General features: G+C 37.7%; 1 protein-coding gene across 1 annotated transcript in view; it reads right to left on the bottom strand.

Annotated features, from left to right (window-relative positions):
• Positions 1-17,723, bottom strand: part of DOCK4 (dedicator of cytokinesis 4) — a 501,134-nt gene that overhangs the window by 265,672 nt on the left and 217,739 nt on the right. Inside the window, 4 exon segments of the mRNA XM_032643431.1 lie at positions 4,505-4,653; positions 10,352-10,448; positions 14,393-14,448; positions 16,449-16,489. Coding sequence (XP_032499322.1) covers positions 4,505-4,653; positions 10,352-10,448; positions 14,393-14,448; positions 16,449-16,489 — 343 coding nt within the window.

The following is a 17,723-nucleotide window of genomic DNA, read 5'->3' as shown; positions in this document are numbered from 1 at the left end:
CTTTTCTTCACTTATGTTTCTCTTTAACAAACTTAAAAATCACACTCCCATTCTCTAATTTTTGTTGAACTTTCAAAGCACAAACTCGGTAATTCATTTTCAAAATGCCCATGTCTCCCTGTTAGTTTCTGAACTGTGTCCTCCCAAAATTTGTATGTTGAAGCCTTAACCCCAATATGACTATATTTGAAAAGAGGTACTATAAGGAGATAATATAGGTTAAGTGAGGTCATTTGAGTGAGGCCCTAATCCAACAGGACCGGTGTCCTTAGAAGAAGAAGAGACTCCAGAGATTGTCCTTGTATGGACACAGTAAGAAGGCAGCCATCTGCAAGCCAGCAACAGAGTACTCACCAGAAACTGAATTTGCTGGTACCTTGCTCACGGACTAGTAGCCTCCAGAATTATGAGAAAATAAATATCTGTTGTTTAAGCCACCCAGTCTGTGGTATTTTGTTATGGCAGCCTGAGCAGACTAATAAATCCCCCTTGCTATACCTCATCAGGGGATTCTGATAGGGTCTGTTCCCCATTCTCCATCCCATCCCAAGAGAGGACCACTGCACTACAACATAAGATATCAGAAGACACCAGGTGAGTATTGCTGAGGAAAGATTATCTAGCAAAGGAAAGAGGATATAGGCATACCTTGTTTTTACTGCACTTTGTAGATATTACGTTTTTTTACAAGTTGAAGGTTTGTGGCAACCCTGTGTCAAGCACGCCTGTTTGTGCCATTTTTCTAATAGCATCTGTTCACTTCATGTCTCTGTGTCACATTTTGGTAACTCTCAAAATATTTTAAACTTTTTCATTATTACATTTGTTATGGGGATCTCTGATCAATGATCTTTGATGTCACTATCTTAATTGTTTTGACATTTTTTAGCAATAGAGTATTTTTAAATTAAGATATATATATTTTTAATACATATTGCCATTGCACATTAATAGACTATAGTACAGTGTAAACATGACTTTTACATGCACTGGGGAGTCAACAAATTTTGTGACTTGCTTTATTGCAATATCCGCTTTACTGCGGTGGTCTGGAACCGAACCTGCTTTATTGTGGTGGTCTGGAACTGAACCTATCTCTGCAGTGTGCCTGCATACAACACACGTGAATCATGGCACTTACCTCCTTCCCTGTGTCATGTTCCATGAGAAGCTGCCCTACCATACTTTCTTCTGGGAGGGGCAGGGGGCAGCTGAAGTAGTTTAGTCATCTGACCATCTCCCCTTCCCGAGCCATACCTGACTGGCCCACAGGTAGGCACCTGACCAAAGGACAAATAATCCCTGGACTGGCCAGCAGCTCATGAACAGCTGGTATAAAATGCTCAGTTTGAACATGAATAACGGATACTGGCTGTCAATGAGAACCTAGAAATTCACATAGCATCAACCATCTGAGAAACATGAAGGACAAGTGATCTACATCACTGCAGAATGACTGAGTTAAGACCAACTCCAGCAGCAGAGGTCTGGAGTAGGTGTGGGATCCAGAACCTTCCTCAGCTTTGGGGCCCCAGGAGCTGGTGATCTGCAAGTCTCTTCCTCTCATAAGGCTTGGATTATTCAACTTCTGCTGGCTTCCTGGAGTCCTAGCTGTGTGAAGAGACTTTGATATGTTTCTATTTTGTTCTGTTAATTCCTAGGTATATCCTTAGGATAACCCTCCCACTGTGTGAGGCTTCTAAGCTCACAGAAGAGGATCAGGACAGTGCTCTAAAAAACAAGAAGAAATGAGGCAAAGAGGGAAGGAACAGGATGGAAGGAGAGGACCTAGGACATGGGAAGCCAGCAAGGGAAATGGGTGGGTGGGGGGTTAGTTTTTATATTAACTCAGTCACTGAACTGCTTTGGGACATCAGGAAGGAAGAATGAATGGGTACTCTCTCCTGTATCATTATCACAGGAAAATCAAAGGACAGCACAGGACTCTACGGAGAACCGAGACAGGTGCTATTATTTTAAGTCTGTTCGAGGCTTCCAGGCGAGAACACTTCTTCTGATGGCCCCTTTAGGGAACAAGATGGGTTATCTCCTCCCCCTCCCCCTCCCCTCCCCCCTCCCCTGAAGCTTCCTCCATCTAGAGGGCTTCTCTTCACCACTCTTCAACAGTTTGACATACAACTTGAGATTGAACACATCTTTCACTTATGTTCATCCTGAGATCTACATGCTGATAAACAATTTTGCAGAACAATTTAGTTTAATATGCAAGAGAATTATCTGAATTTGCTTTCCACTTTTGCTTTTCCATTCAGTAAGAAAACTATATTTAAAGGAATACAGTAAATGTACAATCTGTAAACTGTAAGTCATTTTAAATAAGCTGTCAAAGAAATTCAAAGGAAACAGAATGAGACCTCAGAAAATTCATGAATTTGAGGATGATCTAAATAAATTATATTGCTCACTTTCATGCATCAATGTTTTACCAACTTACCATAAATTAGCCAAAGAACTGCCCAAAGTACAAGCTAGAACTTACATGAGTCCAAACTGAGCCATGATTCAGTCATAACCAATGTTTTTCCCTCCTTTCCCTTCTTTATGTCATCATCTTCCTTCCTAAAACTGAAAAAGTATCATCTTCTTGCCTGCTCTATATTTCTAAGCTATTTTTGATAAGCTAACTTCATCCAACTTTCTTCCTATTTACAAACTAGTCTTTTAAAGGAGGATCAGCACAATGACTAAGAGCCAATATAATTCAGAGAAAGCTCAAAGTTTTCTCAAAACAAACAAACAAAAAACACATGAAAGATGGGCAGCCTAAGTCATGGTCAAACAGTCTTCAGGGGCTCCCCTTGGTGGCGCAGTGGTTGAGAGTCCGCCTGCCGATGCAGGGGACACGGGTTCGTGCCCCGGTCCAGGAAGATCCCACATGCCGCGGAGCAGCTGGGCCCGTGAGCCATGGCCGCTAAGCCTGCGCATCTGGAGCCTGTGCTCCGCAACGGGAGAGACCACAACAGTGAGAGGCCCGCATACCGCAAAAAAAAAAAAAAAAAAGTCTCCAGATCCACCCCTCAAAGTGCTACCCCATCTCACACAGCGAGACCGGAGGCTCCATGCATGTGGCTGGCAAATCATCTCTCTCAGGAAGTGCTATGTGCTTTGAATCATGTTGCCCTGGAGCGGAAAGGGGCCTTGGACCTCTTCTAGCTCAACTTACTCCTTCGACAAGTGAGGAAACTGAAGTCAAGGAGGGCTCTGGAATTTGCCTCCCATCATAAAAAAGCAGAGTTCCGAGTACAATATCTTGCTGCATTCCAAACCTGCTCTTGTTTTTGACTCCCCAGAAGGAATAAATCTCCCTGAGATAAATGAATTAGGGCTGCTCTCCCGACTGTGGGTAAAAGGATGAATGGCACAGCTCACTCAACGAAATACCAGAAGGACTCTGGATGAGACAGAGGTTTAAAATGTGTTAGTGGGTCCACGTCTTCATACCTGTAGTATGTGACGTCTTGGCAGGAAACAAAACTGGCTTCTGATAAAGCGACTTTCTATGGTTAGAGGAAGCACACTCTCGTTTCAGATCAGTTTTTCCAGATTCAGCAAGAGGCAAATTTATCTGTGGTGCACATTTTACTGCCTTTTCCTTTTTCTGTCTGCTTTTCTTTTATTCTGTTGCCCTAAGATCCTTTGAAGGTCCAAATAGCAAATGGGGATTTGGGGAGAGGAAACGGAGGGAGGCTATGACCTTGTAGGATACCGAGGGACCATTTACCTTCCTTAAACTTAAGCCCATACAAGTCTAACATCATAGTCAAAGCCGGTTTATTCTAATTTCTCCCCCATATATTAACATTCATACTTAGCACAATATCAGCCTTCATCAGAGCTTTAAGTGATTAGAGATACTATTTAAAGTGCTTGGCTGTTATTTTAGTTAGTCACTCACAGTTTTATTTAAAAGTAAATCTTGGTCAAGAACAGCTTTTTTACTGAGCTCTCCCAAGTAGCTCCTCAAAGAGACTAATATGTATACACAGGCAGAATCAGGGCAATAAGGAGAGCGCGCCCCCCTCCCACCCAGGGTACCTGCCCGAAGACTTTTAACAGAAGCTATTAGCATTAGGGTATCCCTCCAGATTACACCAACGACCTACTGCCACAATAAAGAAGAGGAATATATCTAGAAGGAAATTCACATGCCAAACCTAAAGCCTTGAAACAAGATGAATTTTTAGCAGACGCCCTGTCTGATTGACCCCAGTGAACACTTTGTATTTCATGAGCATTTGCATACTGTCAGAGCACACAGGGCAGTAGAGAACTGACAATGTCCTGGGACCCCCACCAGCCCTAGAGGATGCAGTTCCTGACTCTACTAGTGAGAGTTTGCACTAAGCCCCCCAAAGGGGAAAGATGGAAAAGCCTCCTCTGGTGTCTTCCAGAGATATGACTGCATAGTGGCTCACACCTGTGTTGCAGTCACATCTGTTGTGTTCAGCCACCAGAGACCACCCCCTCAGTGGCCAGTACTCACTCGTTGCCCCAGTCCAGGCGGGCGGTGATGTGGCGCTTCACGTCCTTCATCCGATCATGGGTGAGATGCCCCACAAGCACCTGCCGCCGCAGATCCAGGATTTCATTCATGATGTGCCACAGCCGGTGGAAGAGATCGCCTTCATTTCTCTGGGAAATACACAAATGCGGAAATTCAATGGTCAGTCACTGACACACGGGGTAACCACAAAGGAAATGGGGGGCAGTCCTGCTTACCCTCTGTGTGCTGGCCACTCTGTGGACAGATTCTCCATTAACAGACAAACTCTCCCCTCGGGTCCTCAAATGCACTCATTGCTCTACATGCTTTCATCCCATTTCACAATGCTGTTCTCCTGCCCAAGAATCCAACTTCACTTCTCAGACTCCCCAACACAGACATTGTGTCCCAGGGTCCTCACTAAGTCTCCACACCCAAGCTTGGTCTCTGGCTTTACTTACTCTGCTTCCGTTTCCACCTCAAATCCTCTTTCTTTAGCTCCATCCAATTCTACTACCCTTCAAGGCTCCATCCGACTTCCACCTCCCTCAGGAAATCTTCCCCTTACAACTCTTGCTCACATTCTTTTTTCCCCTTCTCTGAAGTATGCCTGCATGTAATTAAAGCCAATTCAACAGAAAACACGGTTTTCCAATTATTTCTTACATGTTGGTCTTAATGCTTTACTGTGTTCCCATCAGAAGCTGGGTACACAGAGGGCTCTCACACTCGTTCATTGATGAATTTTCACTGCTATTATCTGGTCAGTATTTAGACTTAAAAAGAAATGTTTTCTTTCTTACTTGTTGAACATTCACGTAAATTCAGGCTATTCTCCTGTGAAATTCATCAAGCGAGGAGGCTTAGGTGGAAAAAAGACAGGTTAAACTCCTGGCTTCAAATCTTGGTTTTGCCACTCACTAGTTTTATAGGCTTTGAGTATGGCTTTTGCCATCTGTGAAACAGGCACAGCACTAACTTCCTGTAAGGTTATTTTATGGATTAGAGATAACATTTGTGAAGAGACCCCAATAGTACACTGATTAAGAGCACAGACTTGAAAGACAAACTACCTCAATCTGCATTCAAATTTTGCCCTTCACTGACTGAAAAACCTTTGGCAGTGTATTAACCTCTTTGTGCTTCTTTTCTTATCTGTAGAATGGCTGTCATAGTACCTATCTCATAGGCTTGCTATAAGGATTGATGACTTCATATATTAAAACTCTGAGAACAATGCTTGGCCCAGAATAAATATCATGTAAGTAACAGCTGCTACTAATGCTGTTATCATTAATGTTCTGATTCAGAATAAACCCTCTTATAAATATTGTGTCTTTATCAAAATCTAAATGTATGTCTCTTCCCCAGAGATATTTAGGGTAAACCTTTTATAAGCATTTCATCTTGCATCAACCCTTCATCTTTCTTAAGAAGAAGCCATGCTTTTACTTTCTACAAAAATTATTAGTAGGCTATATGAATAGTGGTATGAAAGTATTGAGATGATCGTTCATCTAAAGTCCTCTACAGAGATAAGCTGCCAGAAATACCAAGTTCTGGGTGATGGGTAAAGATGGTCTTTTTCTTTTTTTCTTTTTTTGGTAAAAAGTAGTGATGGATCTTCTGCTTTATCAATGCTTGGTGACTGGAAAAGCATTTTCATGTACTGTGCAGGTTAGGCAATGTGCCAGCTGACCAAGAAGGATTCTCCATGACACCATCCCTGATCCCCTGAGATATCAATAATCTTGCTCTCAACTCCTAGAGCACTCTCTTGAGCCTGTTCTTCTATAACCTCTCACTCTTTACTCACGTTATACACTCCCATACAAGTCATTACAAAGGTGCTATAATGTTTTAAGTCACTGGTCAGTGTCTGTGTTCTTCACCTGGTGTAAGCTCCCAACCACAATGGCTGAGACTGCACTACGTATTCCCAGCAGCTGAAGAATGAAATACCTTGATTTAGAGCTGTTAGTTTTGGTGGATCTTGAGAGGTGGGTTCTGTTTAGATCATATAAAAGAACAAGCAGGGAAGATCAGGAAAAACTTGAGGAGGATGGACCTAGAGATCATCCTACTAAGTGAAGTAAGCCAAACACAGAAAAACAAACATCATATGATTTCACTTATGTGTGGAATCTAAAAAAAATGTTGCAAATGAACTTATTTACAAAACAGAAGGAGACTCACAGACACAGAACAAACTTACAATTATCAAAGGGGGAAAGTGGGGGGGACAAATTAGGAGTTTGGGGTCAACAGACACATACTACTATATATAAAACAGATAAACAAGGACCTACTGTATAGCACAGGGAACTATATATTCAGTATCTTGCAATAACCTATAATGGAAAAGAATCTGAAAAAGGATATATATATATATATATGTATGTGTGTGTATATATATATATATATATATATATATATATATATATACACATATATATAACTGAATCACTATGCTGTTCACCTGAAACTAACAACATTGTAAATCAACTATACTTCAATTAAAAAATTAATTAAAAAAAAAAAAAAACTTGAGGAACTCTGTGGTCAGAAAGAAAAGTTCACTTGAGTCAAAGAAATTACATAAGGAAAATATAAGTCAAATCTCATGCAGCCGGGGAGAGAGTCAGCTCTGCTTAAAATGACTGTCACAGTGTGAAAGTCACTTGTCCTGCTCTTGGGGAAGGCGTTCTGCAGTTGTCCAGAAGAATGGGCTTGATTTCCTAATAATGTCACCTCTAGTTCTTAAGTCTAAGAGAACATTGAGCTGAGAAGAAGTCAGATCCTTTATAAAAGGAAAACAAGTTGGTCCGCTTTCCCTTTCAGGAAGAGGTGGCAGGAACAGTGACATACTGCAGTCCTGACCAGCAAACCCTCCCTACTAGTGCATGAAAACAGTACATATCTGTTTTGACAGCTAGTCAGAAAATGATGTTTCTTTAAAAACTGGATTTTAAAAATTGGATAGTTATGAAGACTGTTCAGGAAACGTGAAGAATGCTTTTGATTTAATGTCAAATGAAAAAGGTAGGGTACAATATTAAACACTTAAAATAGAAAAATATCTAAACATTTTTACAATGTATCAGAAAATTTCTGCAATATTTTTTGCAAAAAGTGAACTGTAAATATTTTAGTGTTGTAGAGAATGGGTAAGTTTTGGTTTGCCTCAAGATGAAAATAATATCATTTTTTGAGCAGCAGACCTCAGTTTACAGCCAGGCTTTCCCACTTAGCATGGGACCCTGGATAGATTATCTTTGATGAGCTTCGAGAATAAAAACTACCTGGCAGAGTCCCACAGAAGAGAGAGGTGAAATACCCACCCAAAGGCCCGCACAAAAGTACTTGGTAGAAGATGGCTGCTGTATTTCTCCTAAAAGTTTTGTGGTTAGATTACTGATACTTTACTAAGTGATATTTTAAAGGACATTAATTAGGCCATTACCAATGTTATTAAAAAGAGCAAGTAGCATTTCTCAAGCATCTGCCATGTGCTTTTTTATGCTAAATGCCCTACATATATTAAGTATATCTCATATACTACTTACAATTGACAAGATATTAGTGGCTCATCAAGCACCTTCCAGTGGAGAAGCTTGCAGTGGAGAAGCTAGCCTTAAAACTGTTAGGAAAGACCACAGACAGTACCCCAATACACTCAAGCATGATGAACTTGAACTAAAACATTTAGCAAAAACGTTTACATCAGGAAAAGAGAAACCAAAAGGTCTGACAGAGTCAAGTCAGCCTCCTTCTCAAGGTCAAAAACCTGGTACTTCCAGGATAAACTTCATATTTTTTCCTAATAGAACTGACTACCATTCCAGTATCCAAGGAAACTTAGAAAAAATTCTCTCTGTTTCCGTCACTTAGGACGGTAGGAGGTGAGAAGGTTACTCCTAGAGCTTACAACACATAGGTTTTCAAGCCAATCAAGTATGTCCCCAAAATAGATGCTCGCAGCCTCAAAAGCAGGCAAAAATAGCTAGATAAGGAAGAATCAAGTGGAAATTCAACTCTGTTCCTCACCAGCAGCTACATAAAAGGAAAAGTGCTGGTGCCTTAGCTCAGCTAATGGTTGACAATTACACTGTCATTATTTTTATAGTGGGTACTTAGGATGCAGTGATTTGAAAATTTCACATAGTTTCATTTTCCATGTTAGTGTCAGGTACAATATTAAATGAAATAATACTTGGGTTTTATATTCTTTCCAACACAAATTTTTTTAAGTCTAAAAAGGAGATCTGCATTTCCTTTGTAGTCTCCCAGCACAGAGCCCTTGAGTTCAGTTATCTTGACAGTGCATTTACCTCACCCCAGCAAAGCCTAGACACTGTGTTTCATCTAAGATCATCTTGTGGATTTGAGTAGTGAGCTCTAACGCCACCAGCTCCAGGAGGGCATGGTCAGAGAAATCCAACATCAAAAGGGTTTTTATTAGTGACTTTTAAAGATTTTCTTGCCTCAATGAACTATCCTATTACATTTCCTTTTTCTAATTAATTAATTTATTTATTTATGGCTGCACTGGGTCTTCATTGCTGCACGCAGGTTTTCTCTAGCTGTGGCGAGCAGGGGCTGCTCTGCGTTGCGGTGCGTGGCCTTCTCATTGCGGTGGCTTCTCGTTGCAGAGAACAGACTCTAGGCGTGCGGGCCTCAGTAGTTGTGGCTCGCGGGCTCAGTACTTGTGGCTCACAGACTCTAGAGTGCAGGCTCAGTAGTTGTGGCACATGGGTTTAGTTGCTCCTCGGCACGTGGGATCTTCCCAGACTAGGGCTCAAACCCATGTTCCCCTGCATTGGCAGGTGGAATCTTAACCACTGCGCCACCAGGGAAGTGCCCCTATTGCATTTTCTATGTAGCAGAAAATAAAAATGGTCATTTTGTGCCCATATCCCTCACTAATTTGGATTTTCTCTTTGACAGGCTATTTCAAATCATTTTGTCAGGATAAGTACACCTTTGTATTTTGAGCACATCCCTTCAAATGATTAAGCTGTTCTATAAATTCCTTTGAAAATCAGAGAAGAAATAAATTCATCTTCCCCAAAATGTCACCCCCAATTCCCCATATACAGTGGTTCAGAGTGAGGGGAGGATACTAGATTTACATCTGAATCCCAGCTCAGCCATTTTCCAACTACTTGGCCTCCAGCAAGTTCTTCACTCTCGGCCTCATTTTCCTCATTTGTAAACTCAGGATGATCATAGTCTTTTATTTCCTTGAGTGGTAGTAAGGATTAAATGAGATACTACATATAGAGTACTTCCCACAGGGTTTGCACCACAGAAGACTCTCAGTAAGTATAACATGTAAATAGGTATATATATATATATATATATATATATATATATATATATATATATACCCAAAACACTGACCCCTTTTTTCCCCAAGAAACATTTCTTTCTCTTGTATATTTAGAACATTCTCATTGATTCTGGCTAAGCAGCCTATCATTTTTATTATACTTGAATAATTTATAGAGAATTAGAACATAAAAAATACCACCAATATGAAAATTGTATTGAAAATAAGTTTAGTTCCCCCTGAAAATTAAATGTATTCAGAAAGCCTAACCCTGGTTCCATGTAAACCATCCTATTTGATTAGATGCCAGGAAAGTGATCTTTTACCTTCGTGCGGCTTGAAAAAGAACTTGCAAAATCCATTCTAGATGGACACAGGGATTAAAACAACACTGAGTCTTATTAAGCTCTCTATCCCTAATTCCTGGAGGAGTACTAGTGACTTACAGCATGTGCTCAAATATTTCTTAAAACAATTCTTTATCGGAAACATGATGCCATTAAAAAGTTACATACCACATAGAGTTGTTTCCACATGGTTCCCCAGTCTCTTAATGTTGATGTCATTTCCGTGATAACAGAGTCTTCAGTGGGAATAACCATTTCAAATTGTCTGTGAAATTGAACAACAACAACAAAGTGTATATGCAAATAACATAGGCAATAATCTTCTTTTAAACACTCTAAAAGACCAACCAGGAAAGGAAGCTGCAGAGTTATTTTTGGTTCTGCAGACAGTAACCAGGATCCGATCATGAACTTGTGTGAGGAATGCAAAGTGGGTTATGGCAGTACCATAACAGAACGACCAGCCACTTTATCCAGATCAAGTCTGAGCAGTGTGGTGGTGAAGCAACAATAGCAGAAGAGTTCTGCTCCAGCCACAGTTTGACCTCTAAAGAGCAACTCGTTTAACTTCTCCAAGTCCCAAAGTCCTTGTGTGTAACATGAGGTCACCAGGCTACATAAACTGTGAGACGGCTTTTGCCTTCCAAGCTCTATGACTATAGGACTCAAAGGGAGGGACAGGCTCATTCAACGATCAGGCTTTGATGGCTGCAAACATCTAAACTAACTCACCGTTCTAAACAACTAGACACTGATATACTGACTGAACACTCACTTGTTCTCATTAACACTTCATTTTCATGACTTGCCAACAAGACCATGAAAAATGATTACTACTATCAGTAATGTTGTCATGCATCACAGAACTTATTAAGGGTTTGACATCACAGATATTTGAATATCCATTGCAGAACGCTCCGCTCATGATTAAGGTAATATATTTCTCCTATTTCTTTTCTAAACGTCAGAAACTATACTTGGAAAATATTCATACCAACATCTAGCAGGGTATGTATAGTGGTCCTTATATTAAGGAGATATAGAAGGAGATGGAGGGAAAAAACAGAAGATTGAATTGGTCTTCTGTACTCTATCTTTGACATACAATAACCTTTTTTTCTTGCCTCTAGTTTCTTTTTTCAAATTCTTCCAGTTTTTGCGCAGCTTAAAATGGGTAAGTGCCTATTAATACTACAGCTTCTCAAAAGAATGCTAACTGACTGTACTGATGGGGATTATCTCTTCATTTGAGTATTTTTTTCCAAGGACAATATCTAATATGTAGACACTGAACCAGGTTACATGGACGATCAAGGAAAAATTACTTCATAGCATGAGGCCAATAACTGCTCTGCATTCCTTTTTGACGTTGTGTCCAAAGTGCATATAATTTTCTTTGTAAAGTTTTCTTGACAGCAAGTGTGGGAAATAAAATCTTGCCTTGATTTCTTCACCAACAGAGCCTCTTCTCATTTCATACTGCTGCTAAAGTACTGACCCTGTGAATGTTTTACTCCTTTCTAGAGATTAAACACTACTGAAAATGTAAAGCTGGGTTATAAAACTAGAAATAAAAGTAAACAGTAATATATGAACTGTGACATATATAGAACCTTTTATCAAGTCTACGTAATATGACATTTTTAAATGGTAGTGCATTTATTTTGCTTTTGAAGCAGCTGTTGCAATTTAAAGGATGAATATCTGGACACAGAGACTATAAAATGATAGAATGCAAGGTCAGGAGGGAACAGTGAATTTCCAGGAAAACTCAACAACCTACTTAACATTTAAAAACTGAAATGACCTCAGCAGGAATTAAACAATAGAGAAGTGACCTCACAAACTATAATTTAAGGACCCCGTCAGTCCTGCATTGCTCTGAAGACCCAGGAAAGAACATAAAGGCAATTCTGTCTGTGGGAAGTTGATTTGGGGTTTGTTCAACCAAAATGTAAATTTTTAAGAAGCACAGAATTGCCATTTTAGGTGAGGCAGCTGTTTCCTTTTAATTATACCAAAATCAACATTCAAACAGTCTGTCATAAGTAGTTGCCCCTGAAATTATATTTTGTTCAGTTATTCTGAGATGAACTTTGCAGCTATTTCATCCTGGTGGGCAATCAGGGTGCTAATCCTCTGAAAATAAGGCAGGTAACATCAAAATCCCAAAGAGGTTCCTCTCTGGGAAAGCAATCACCTGGCAACACGTGTTTTTGAATGTTTTCAGGCTAAAGTTTTTCTTCCAGTTAATAGTCCTAGAACCTAAAGTCTCAATGAATTCCAACATTTTTTTTTTAAGAAAATAAATTTTGGTTCTCCCCTGAAGTTCTCTTGCTGTATAATGTTTATCATGCCCTCTTTCAGGTGGAGAACCCACAACCAAGTCTTAAACTTACACGACCAAATTCTGAGACACCTTTACCCATATATAAACTTCCTCGGACTCAAGGGAGCCAGATACTCACCACTTACTGGCTGGGACAAAAATAAAAATAAAAAAATAAAAGAAGATACTTGTTTCAATTAAAATTATGTCCCACCCCAATACAGTTTGAGAGAGAGGACTTTCACTGGGTGAAGTGATGCTTGACGTTTTTGCTAGCATCTTCTCTTTTCTCTTCCTCGGTCAGAAGGTAAGATGGGGGCTGGGTGGCCCTCTGCTCTGGAGAGTTGAGGGGATCAGGGTGGGGCTTGGGGCAAAGGCAGCAAAGAACTCTGGCTGCAGGGGGTCTGCTCAAGTGGACTCTTTAAGGGACAGGGTAGAAACCCTGGGTTTCAACATTGCCTAGACCAGATCACTAGGGCAGAAAGGTCAGAACAAAGAGTAAGCATGTGTTTTCTGGAGTGTCCCTTGGCTTACTTGAAGGGAGCTGGATAGAGCCTGGTGGAAGAATTCCAAAAGGATTAATAACTCTGCTTGACTCACTTCTGGTGGATTATAACTGCACAACATTTCTGACGGACACATATTTTTTAAAAGAGTAATAGTAGTGGTAATTATTAGAATTATGTTTTTAATCTACTGTTTTAAATAATTACTACTACTATCAAAATAATAATAATAATACTGCTTAAAGTAACTGACATATAGAAGACATATAACATAAGGATCTCCTAGACTCTTTAAGTTTTATCCACATACTCAAAGTAGTTATACCATATACTCTCAGCCACCTGAAGAAATTATTTCACTGAGCTAAGATTTAATACTCTACCTTTATAGAGAGTGGATATAAGAATCACCCATTTGAATAGCCTCCATGGAACTTTTCTGGTAAAAATAAAGTTTGAAGATATAATTTAATATGCTTTAAAATGTGCTTTAATAAATTCCTATTTTTTGCCATTTGATGAATAATGAAATTTTTATGGTACAACCTGCATTGTTTCTTTTGTCATAAAATGAAAATTATTCAGTGATCCAATGCATATTCCTTGTGACATTGGCAGCAAATATTTGGATTCACTTAAAATGAATAATCTGCTTATGTTAACCACTTAAATAAGCAAGTGCTACTCTTTCATTCTGTGATATTGTATTTGAATAATCTTTTATCATAACAGCTGCTTTAAGTCCTTTTGGACACAGACTGGGAAAACCTTTTCAAATATATCAGAAATCCTAAGTGATCAATGAGCTCAATCAAACAAACAGCACAGAAATGATGTTCTCTGAAGCAGAATAGTGGCTTTGTGAAATGGTCACACAAGGATATGGTATTAACCCCAAATAGGAAAATAATGGCAGACTTGGCTGCTTATAATTCAGTAGTGAATCTAGGAAATTCCTGGGGTTGAGACATGACTCAGCATTTGATGGGTGTGACTGCCATGCGTCCCTACACAGCAGGAAACCAAGAAAAACCAACTCCTTTTGCTTAAAGTAGAAACTAACACACCATTGTAAAGCAATTATACTCCAATAAAGATGTTAAAAAAAAAAAAAAAAGATTAGGCCGATTCCATGATTTCTGGACAATGAGAGACCTCCAGAGCCCTAGATCCTACTGTTGTCCAACACACAGATGTGGTTCTTTAATTTTCTCCACCAACTGCCTTAGTGTAATCTGTCTTTATCAAACAACACAGACAACGGCATGATTTTCTATAGTTCATTTTTCAAGACAATTACTAAGTCTTCAAATTCCAAAATAAGTAATGGTTCTATGAAAAATCCTTCAACTACTAATAAAATTCATTTCTTACCCTTTGTTCTTTACACAGGCATTTTTCAAGTGAACGTAGCTGGAAGGAAATATACCCTGGAAGAGAAAACATGCAGGTTATGGTTCTAGCTGTCTATTACAGCAGAGTTAGTTTTGTAAGTCATATGTATAAAATATAGCCACACAACCATAACAATACTAGGAAGAAGGAATCTCTAACATATTCTTTAGGCTAAATCTATTGTAGCTTAGACCCATTCATTTTATTTTCTACTACTTACCAGTTTACAAATTTAGAGATACTTTAAAATAAATATAATCAAAAAATTAAATCCCACTCAAAAGTATATTCTTTATAAAACAGAAAATTTTTATATTTTCAAGAATTCTATATAGAAAGGATGTTGAATAAGAATTTTTTTTTAATACTCCAGTATTGAAAGAAGGGGGTTTTTGTTTGTTTGTTTTCATTGTAGTTCTTTTTCTTCTCTCCAAAAATACTCATGTGTCTATTTAAAAATATATACTAAAAAATACCACTATGAATCTGGAAACAATCTGTGTATTACATGTTAGGGAAGATCTTTGATGAAAACATAGCAGCAATTAATCACCAGGCTGCCATTTTGACGGGATAAAAATTAAACAAAAGAAGCCACGCTAGCTTAAAGCCTTTTATTGTAGGGAAAAGCTAGGGCAAGGAAATTATTCCTTTGTTCTAAATGAGAAATTGAAAAAAACAACATTAAAAAGAAGAGCATCAATTTTATTATCCATTAAACAACAATATTCTCTGAATGATTTTTTAGGTACAATTAAATGACAAATTCAATTAAATATTTAGGAAAACAAATGTCATTTGAATACATTATCACCACTGTGGATCCAAGGATAATATAAAATTTAACTAGCAAGTTCTCTAATATACAACAGTAGTAAATAGGTATATAGGTTAAAAAAATAACTTTTTTTTCCCTTTGGAATTTAAATTTACCTTAATATGGTAGGAATAACAAATAGAGTAATTATAGTAATTAACAAGAAAAAGTCAGAACTTGAGGTTCAAAGAGTAACAGAAGTAACAAACCATAACACATTTTTTCTCAAGCATGTACTAAATGAAAAATTAAATACTGAAGCTACATTTGCATGTGCCTGCAGATGTCCAAAAATAACTTTAAATGAGGGTTAAAGTATCAGGCTCTCCTTTAGAATGGCCTAAAATAAATGAAATAAAGTAATAAACACAGTTGGATGATCCGGAAAAAAGGTATATTTAAGCAGAAAGGCAGACAAAAGAGTTTAGATTACTTATATTAGACTTTGGTAATGAGAAATGATACAATTTCTTATCTACAATCCTAGTAAAACCAGAATTAAACTGAAAAATGAACATGACATGTAAAAAAATATTAGAGAAATGTGGGTAGCATGGGTAGATTAGAACAAAGTATTAGAAAAAGTATAGATATTAGCGAGGATTAGTGTCAAAACCATAAACTACATAAATGAAAGGTAAAAGAAAAATCATATTACTTCCTACTATAATTCTTTAGGATGTATATAGCTATATAAAGGATAATGAGTCTTAGTTTTTGTCTGTAATGGTAAGAAAGATGGACTCTTTATATGATTTTCCCACATTTCAGCTCCTCAAATCCAAAGGGACTCTTAACATACCCTACAATAAACCTGTTTCTCCACACCAACTTTTTACAAATGATGCCACAAACAACTTAAAGATTAAATACCTCTATTCAGTGTTTCTTTTGGAATATATATATTTCCCCTGCCTGAATTTTACTTTCACTCTCTGTGAAACTAACACTTCAAAAAGATTTTTTTATATATATATAGTAAGCCTATTAAGGTCTTCTCAGTATAAATTTCAAGAGCTACATAGGATTATCATTTGAATAGCATGTCTTAACTATAATCCAAGTTCAAAAGAATTTCCAAAATTATGAAAATCTGTATTGCCATTTAGTATTTCAACTAAGAGTCCCAACTGTAATTTCAATTGTATAATGAAATAAAGAAAAATAACTGTCTTTCTTAAAAATCCCATAATTATGGTTAAAAGCAATAATTTTTACCTTGATATTTGGGTTTTTTAAGGCAAATCCTCTGTACCAGCCTGTGGAGAAATAATCATGGTCATATTTCAATAAATCATTACAATACTTTGAAGAAATGATTAGAAATCAATCTGTCCTTTACTGATGGAATTTTACCCTACATATAAATATTCTAGGTATAAACATAATGGGGGTTGGGATTAGGCTCGACTAACAGTCAAGTGACTACTAGTTTAAGTCTTCTATTAATAAAATCATTTACAAATTGTATTGGAAACGTACATGAAAAATAGAAGCATGCATAACGGAAATAAAGGCTTTGGAATCAGAGTATTGCGCTTAAATTCTGGCTTTGCTACTTATTAGCTGTTGAATCTTGGGCAAATTAATTGACCTCTCTGAGCTTAGTTTCACTTCATTTTATAAAACGCTACACTACAGCCCAGGGAAATTCAAAAATCTACACAAGATTTAACATAGTTCCAAATTCTCTTTGCCTGACTACAAAGCCCAGACTATACCATCAAAGCATAGTGCTCAGCCAGCAGTTCTGTAGTGAATTCACACATTTCTTCAGCTTACTGTCTTGGGTTAGGATCAGTCTGATAGCCTAAGAAGAGTGAAGCCAAGTCTCATCTATTAAGAGAACTAATGGCACTCTTTCATCCACACATAGTTTTTATTCTGTAGAACGCCTGTTACTTAATCTCCAAGGAACTCTGAATCAATTTTACGGCACTATCCTTAATGGGGAACATATCTTTTTATAGTTTAAAACAATTACAGGGTGTGTATATATATATACATATATAGATAGATAGATAGATACATATACATATTTATATGGTTAATATATAGCCCCCTATTAATGTATTATTTTCAATTTATTTTTTCTTCAAGAACAAAAACCATTTTGCTTATTGGTAAGAAATTATTTTTATCATGTAACAAATGTTCTATGGAATTGAATCTTCTTTTGATTAATTGAACTTTTAGAAAGAAGTATTTGAGATTTGCATTTAAATATTTTTGCTCCTCATAAGTTTTCTCAAAAGAATATATTGTAAAACATCACTCTGAAATCAATCTGGAGAGAACAGAATGAATTGAGAAATGGAATCTCTATAATGTCAGGGTTTACTATATCCCTTAAAGACATCCATCCAAGAAATATAGCCATTCTTAAACAACTATTTTAACAGAAACCAAAACTTTTTGAGAATTGCAGATATGTCACAGAGAGGTCTCTGTCCAACTACATCATACAGAAAGGTTTTCAGGTTATAAAACAGC

Source organism: Phocoena sinus, chromosome 9, assembly GCF_008692025.1.
Source record: "Phocoena sinus isolate mPhoSin1 chromosome 9, mPhoSin1.pri, whole genome shotgun sequence".
Classification (NCBI taxonomy): Eukaryota; Metazoa; Chordata; class Mammalia; order Artiodactyla; family Phocoenidae; genus Phocoena; species Phocoena sinus.
Note: the sequence above shows the minus strand (reverse complement) of the source record. Positions and strands in the feature narration are given on the sequence as shown.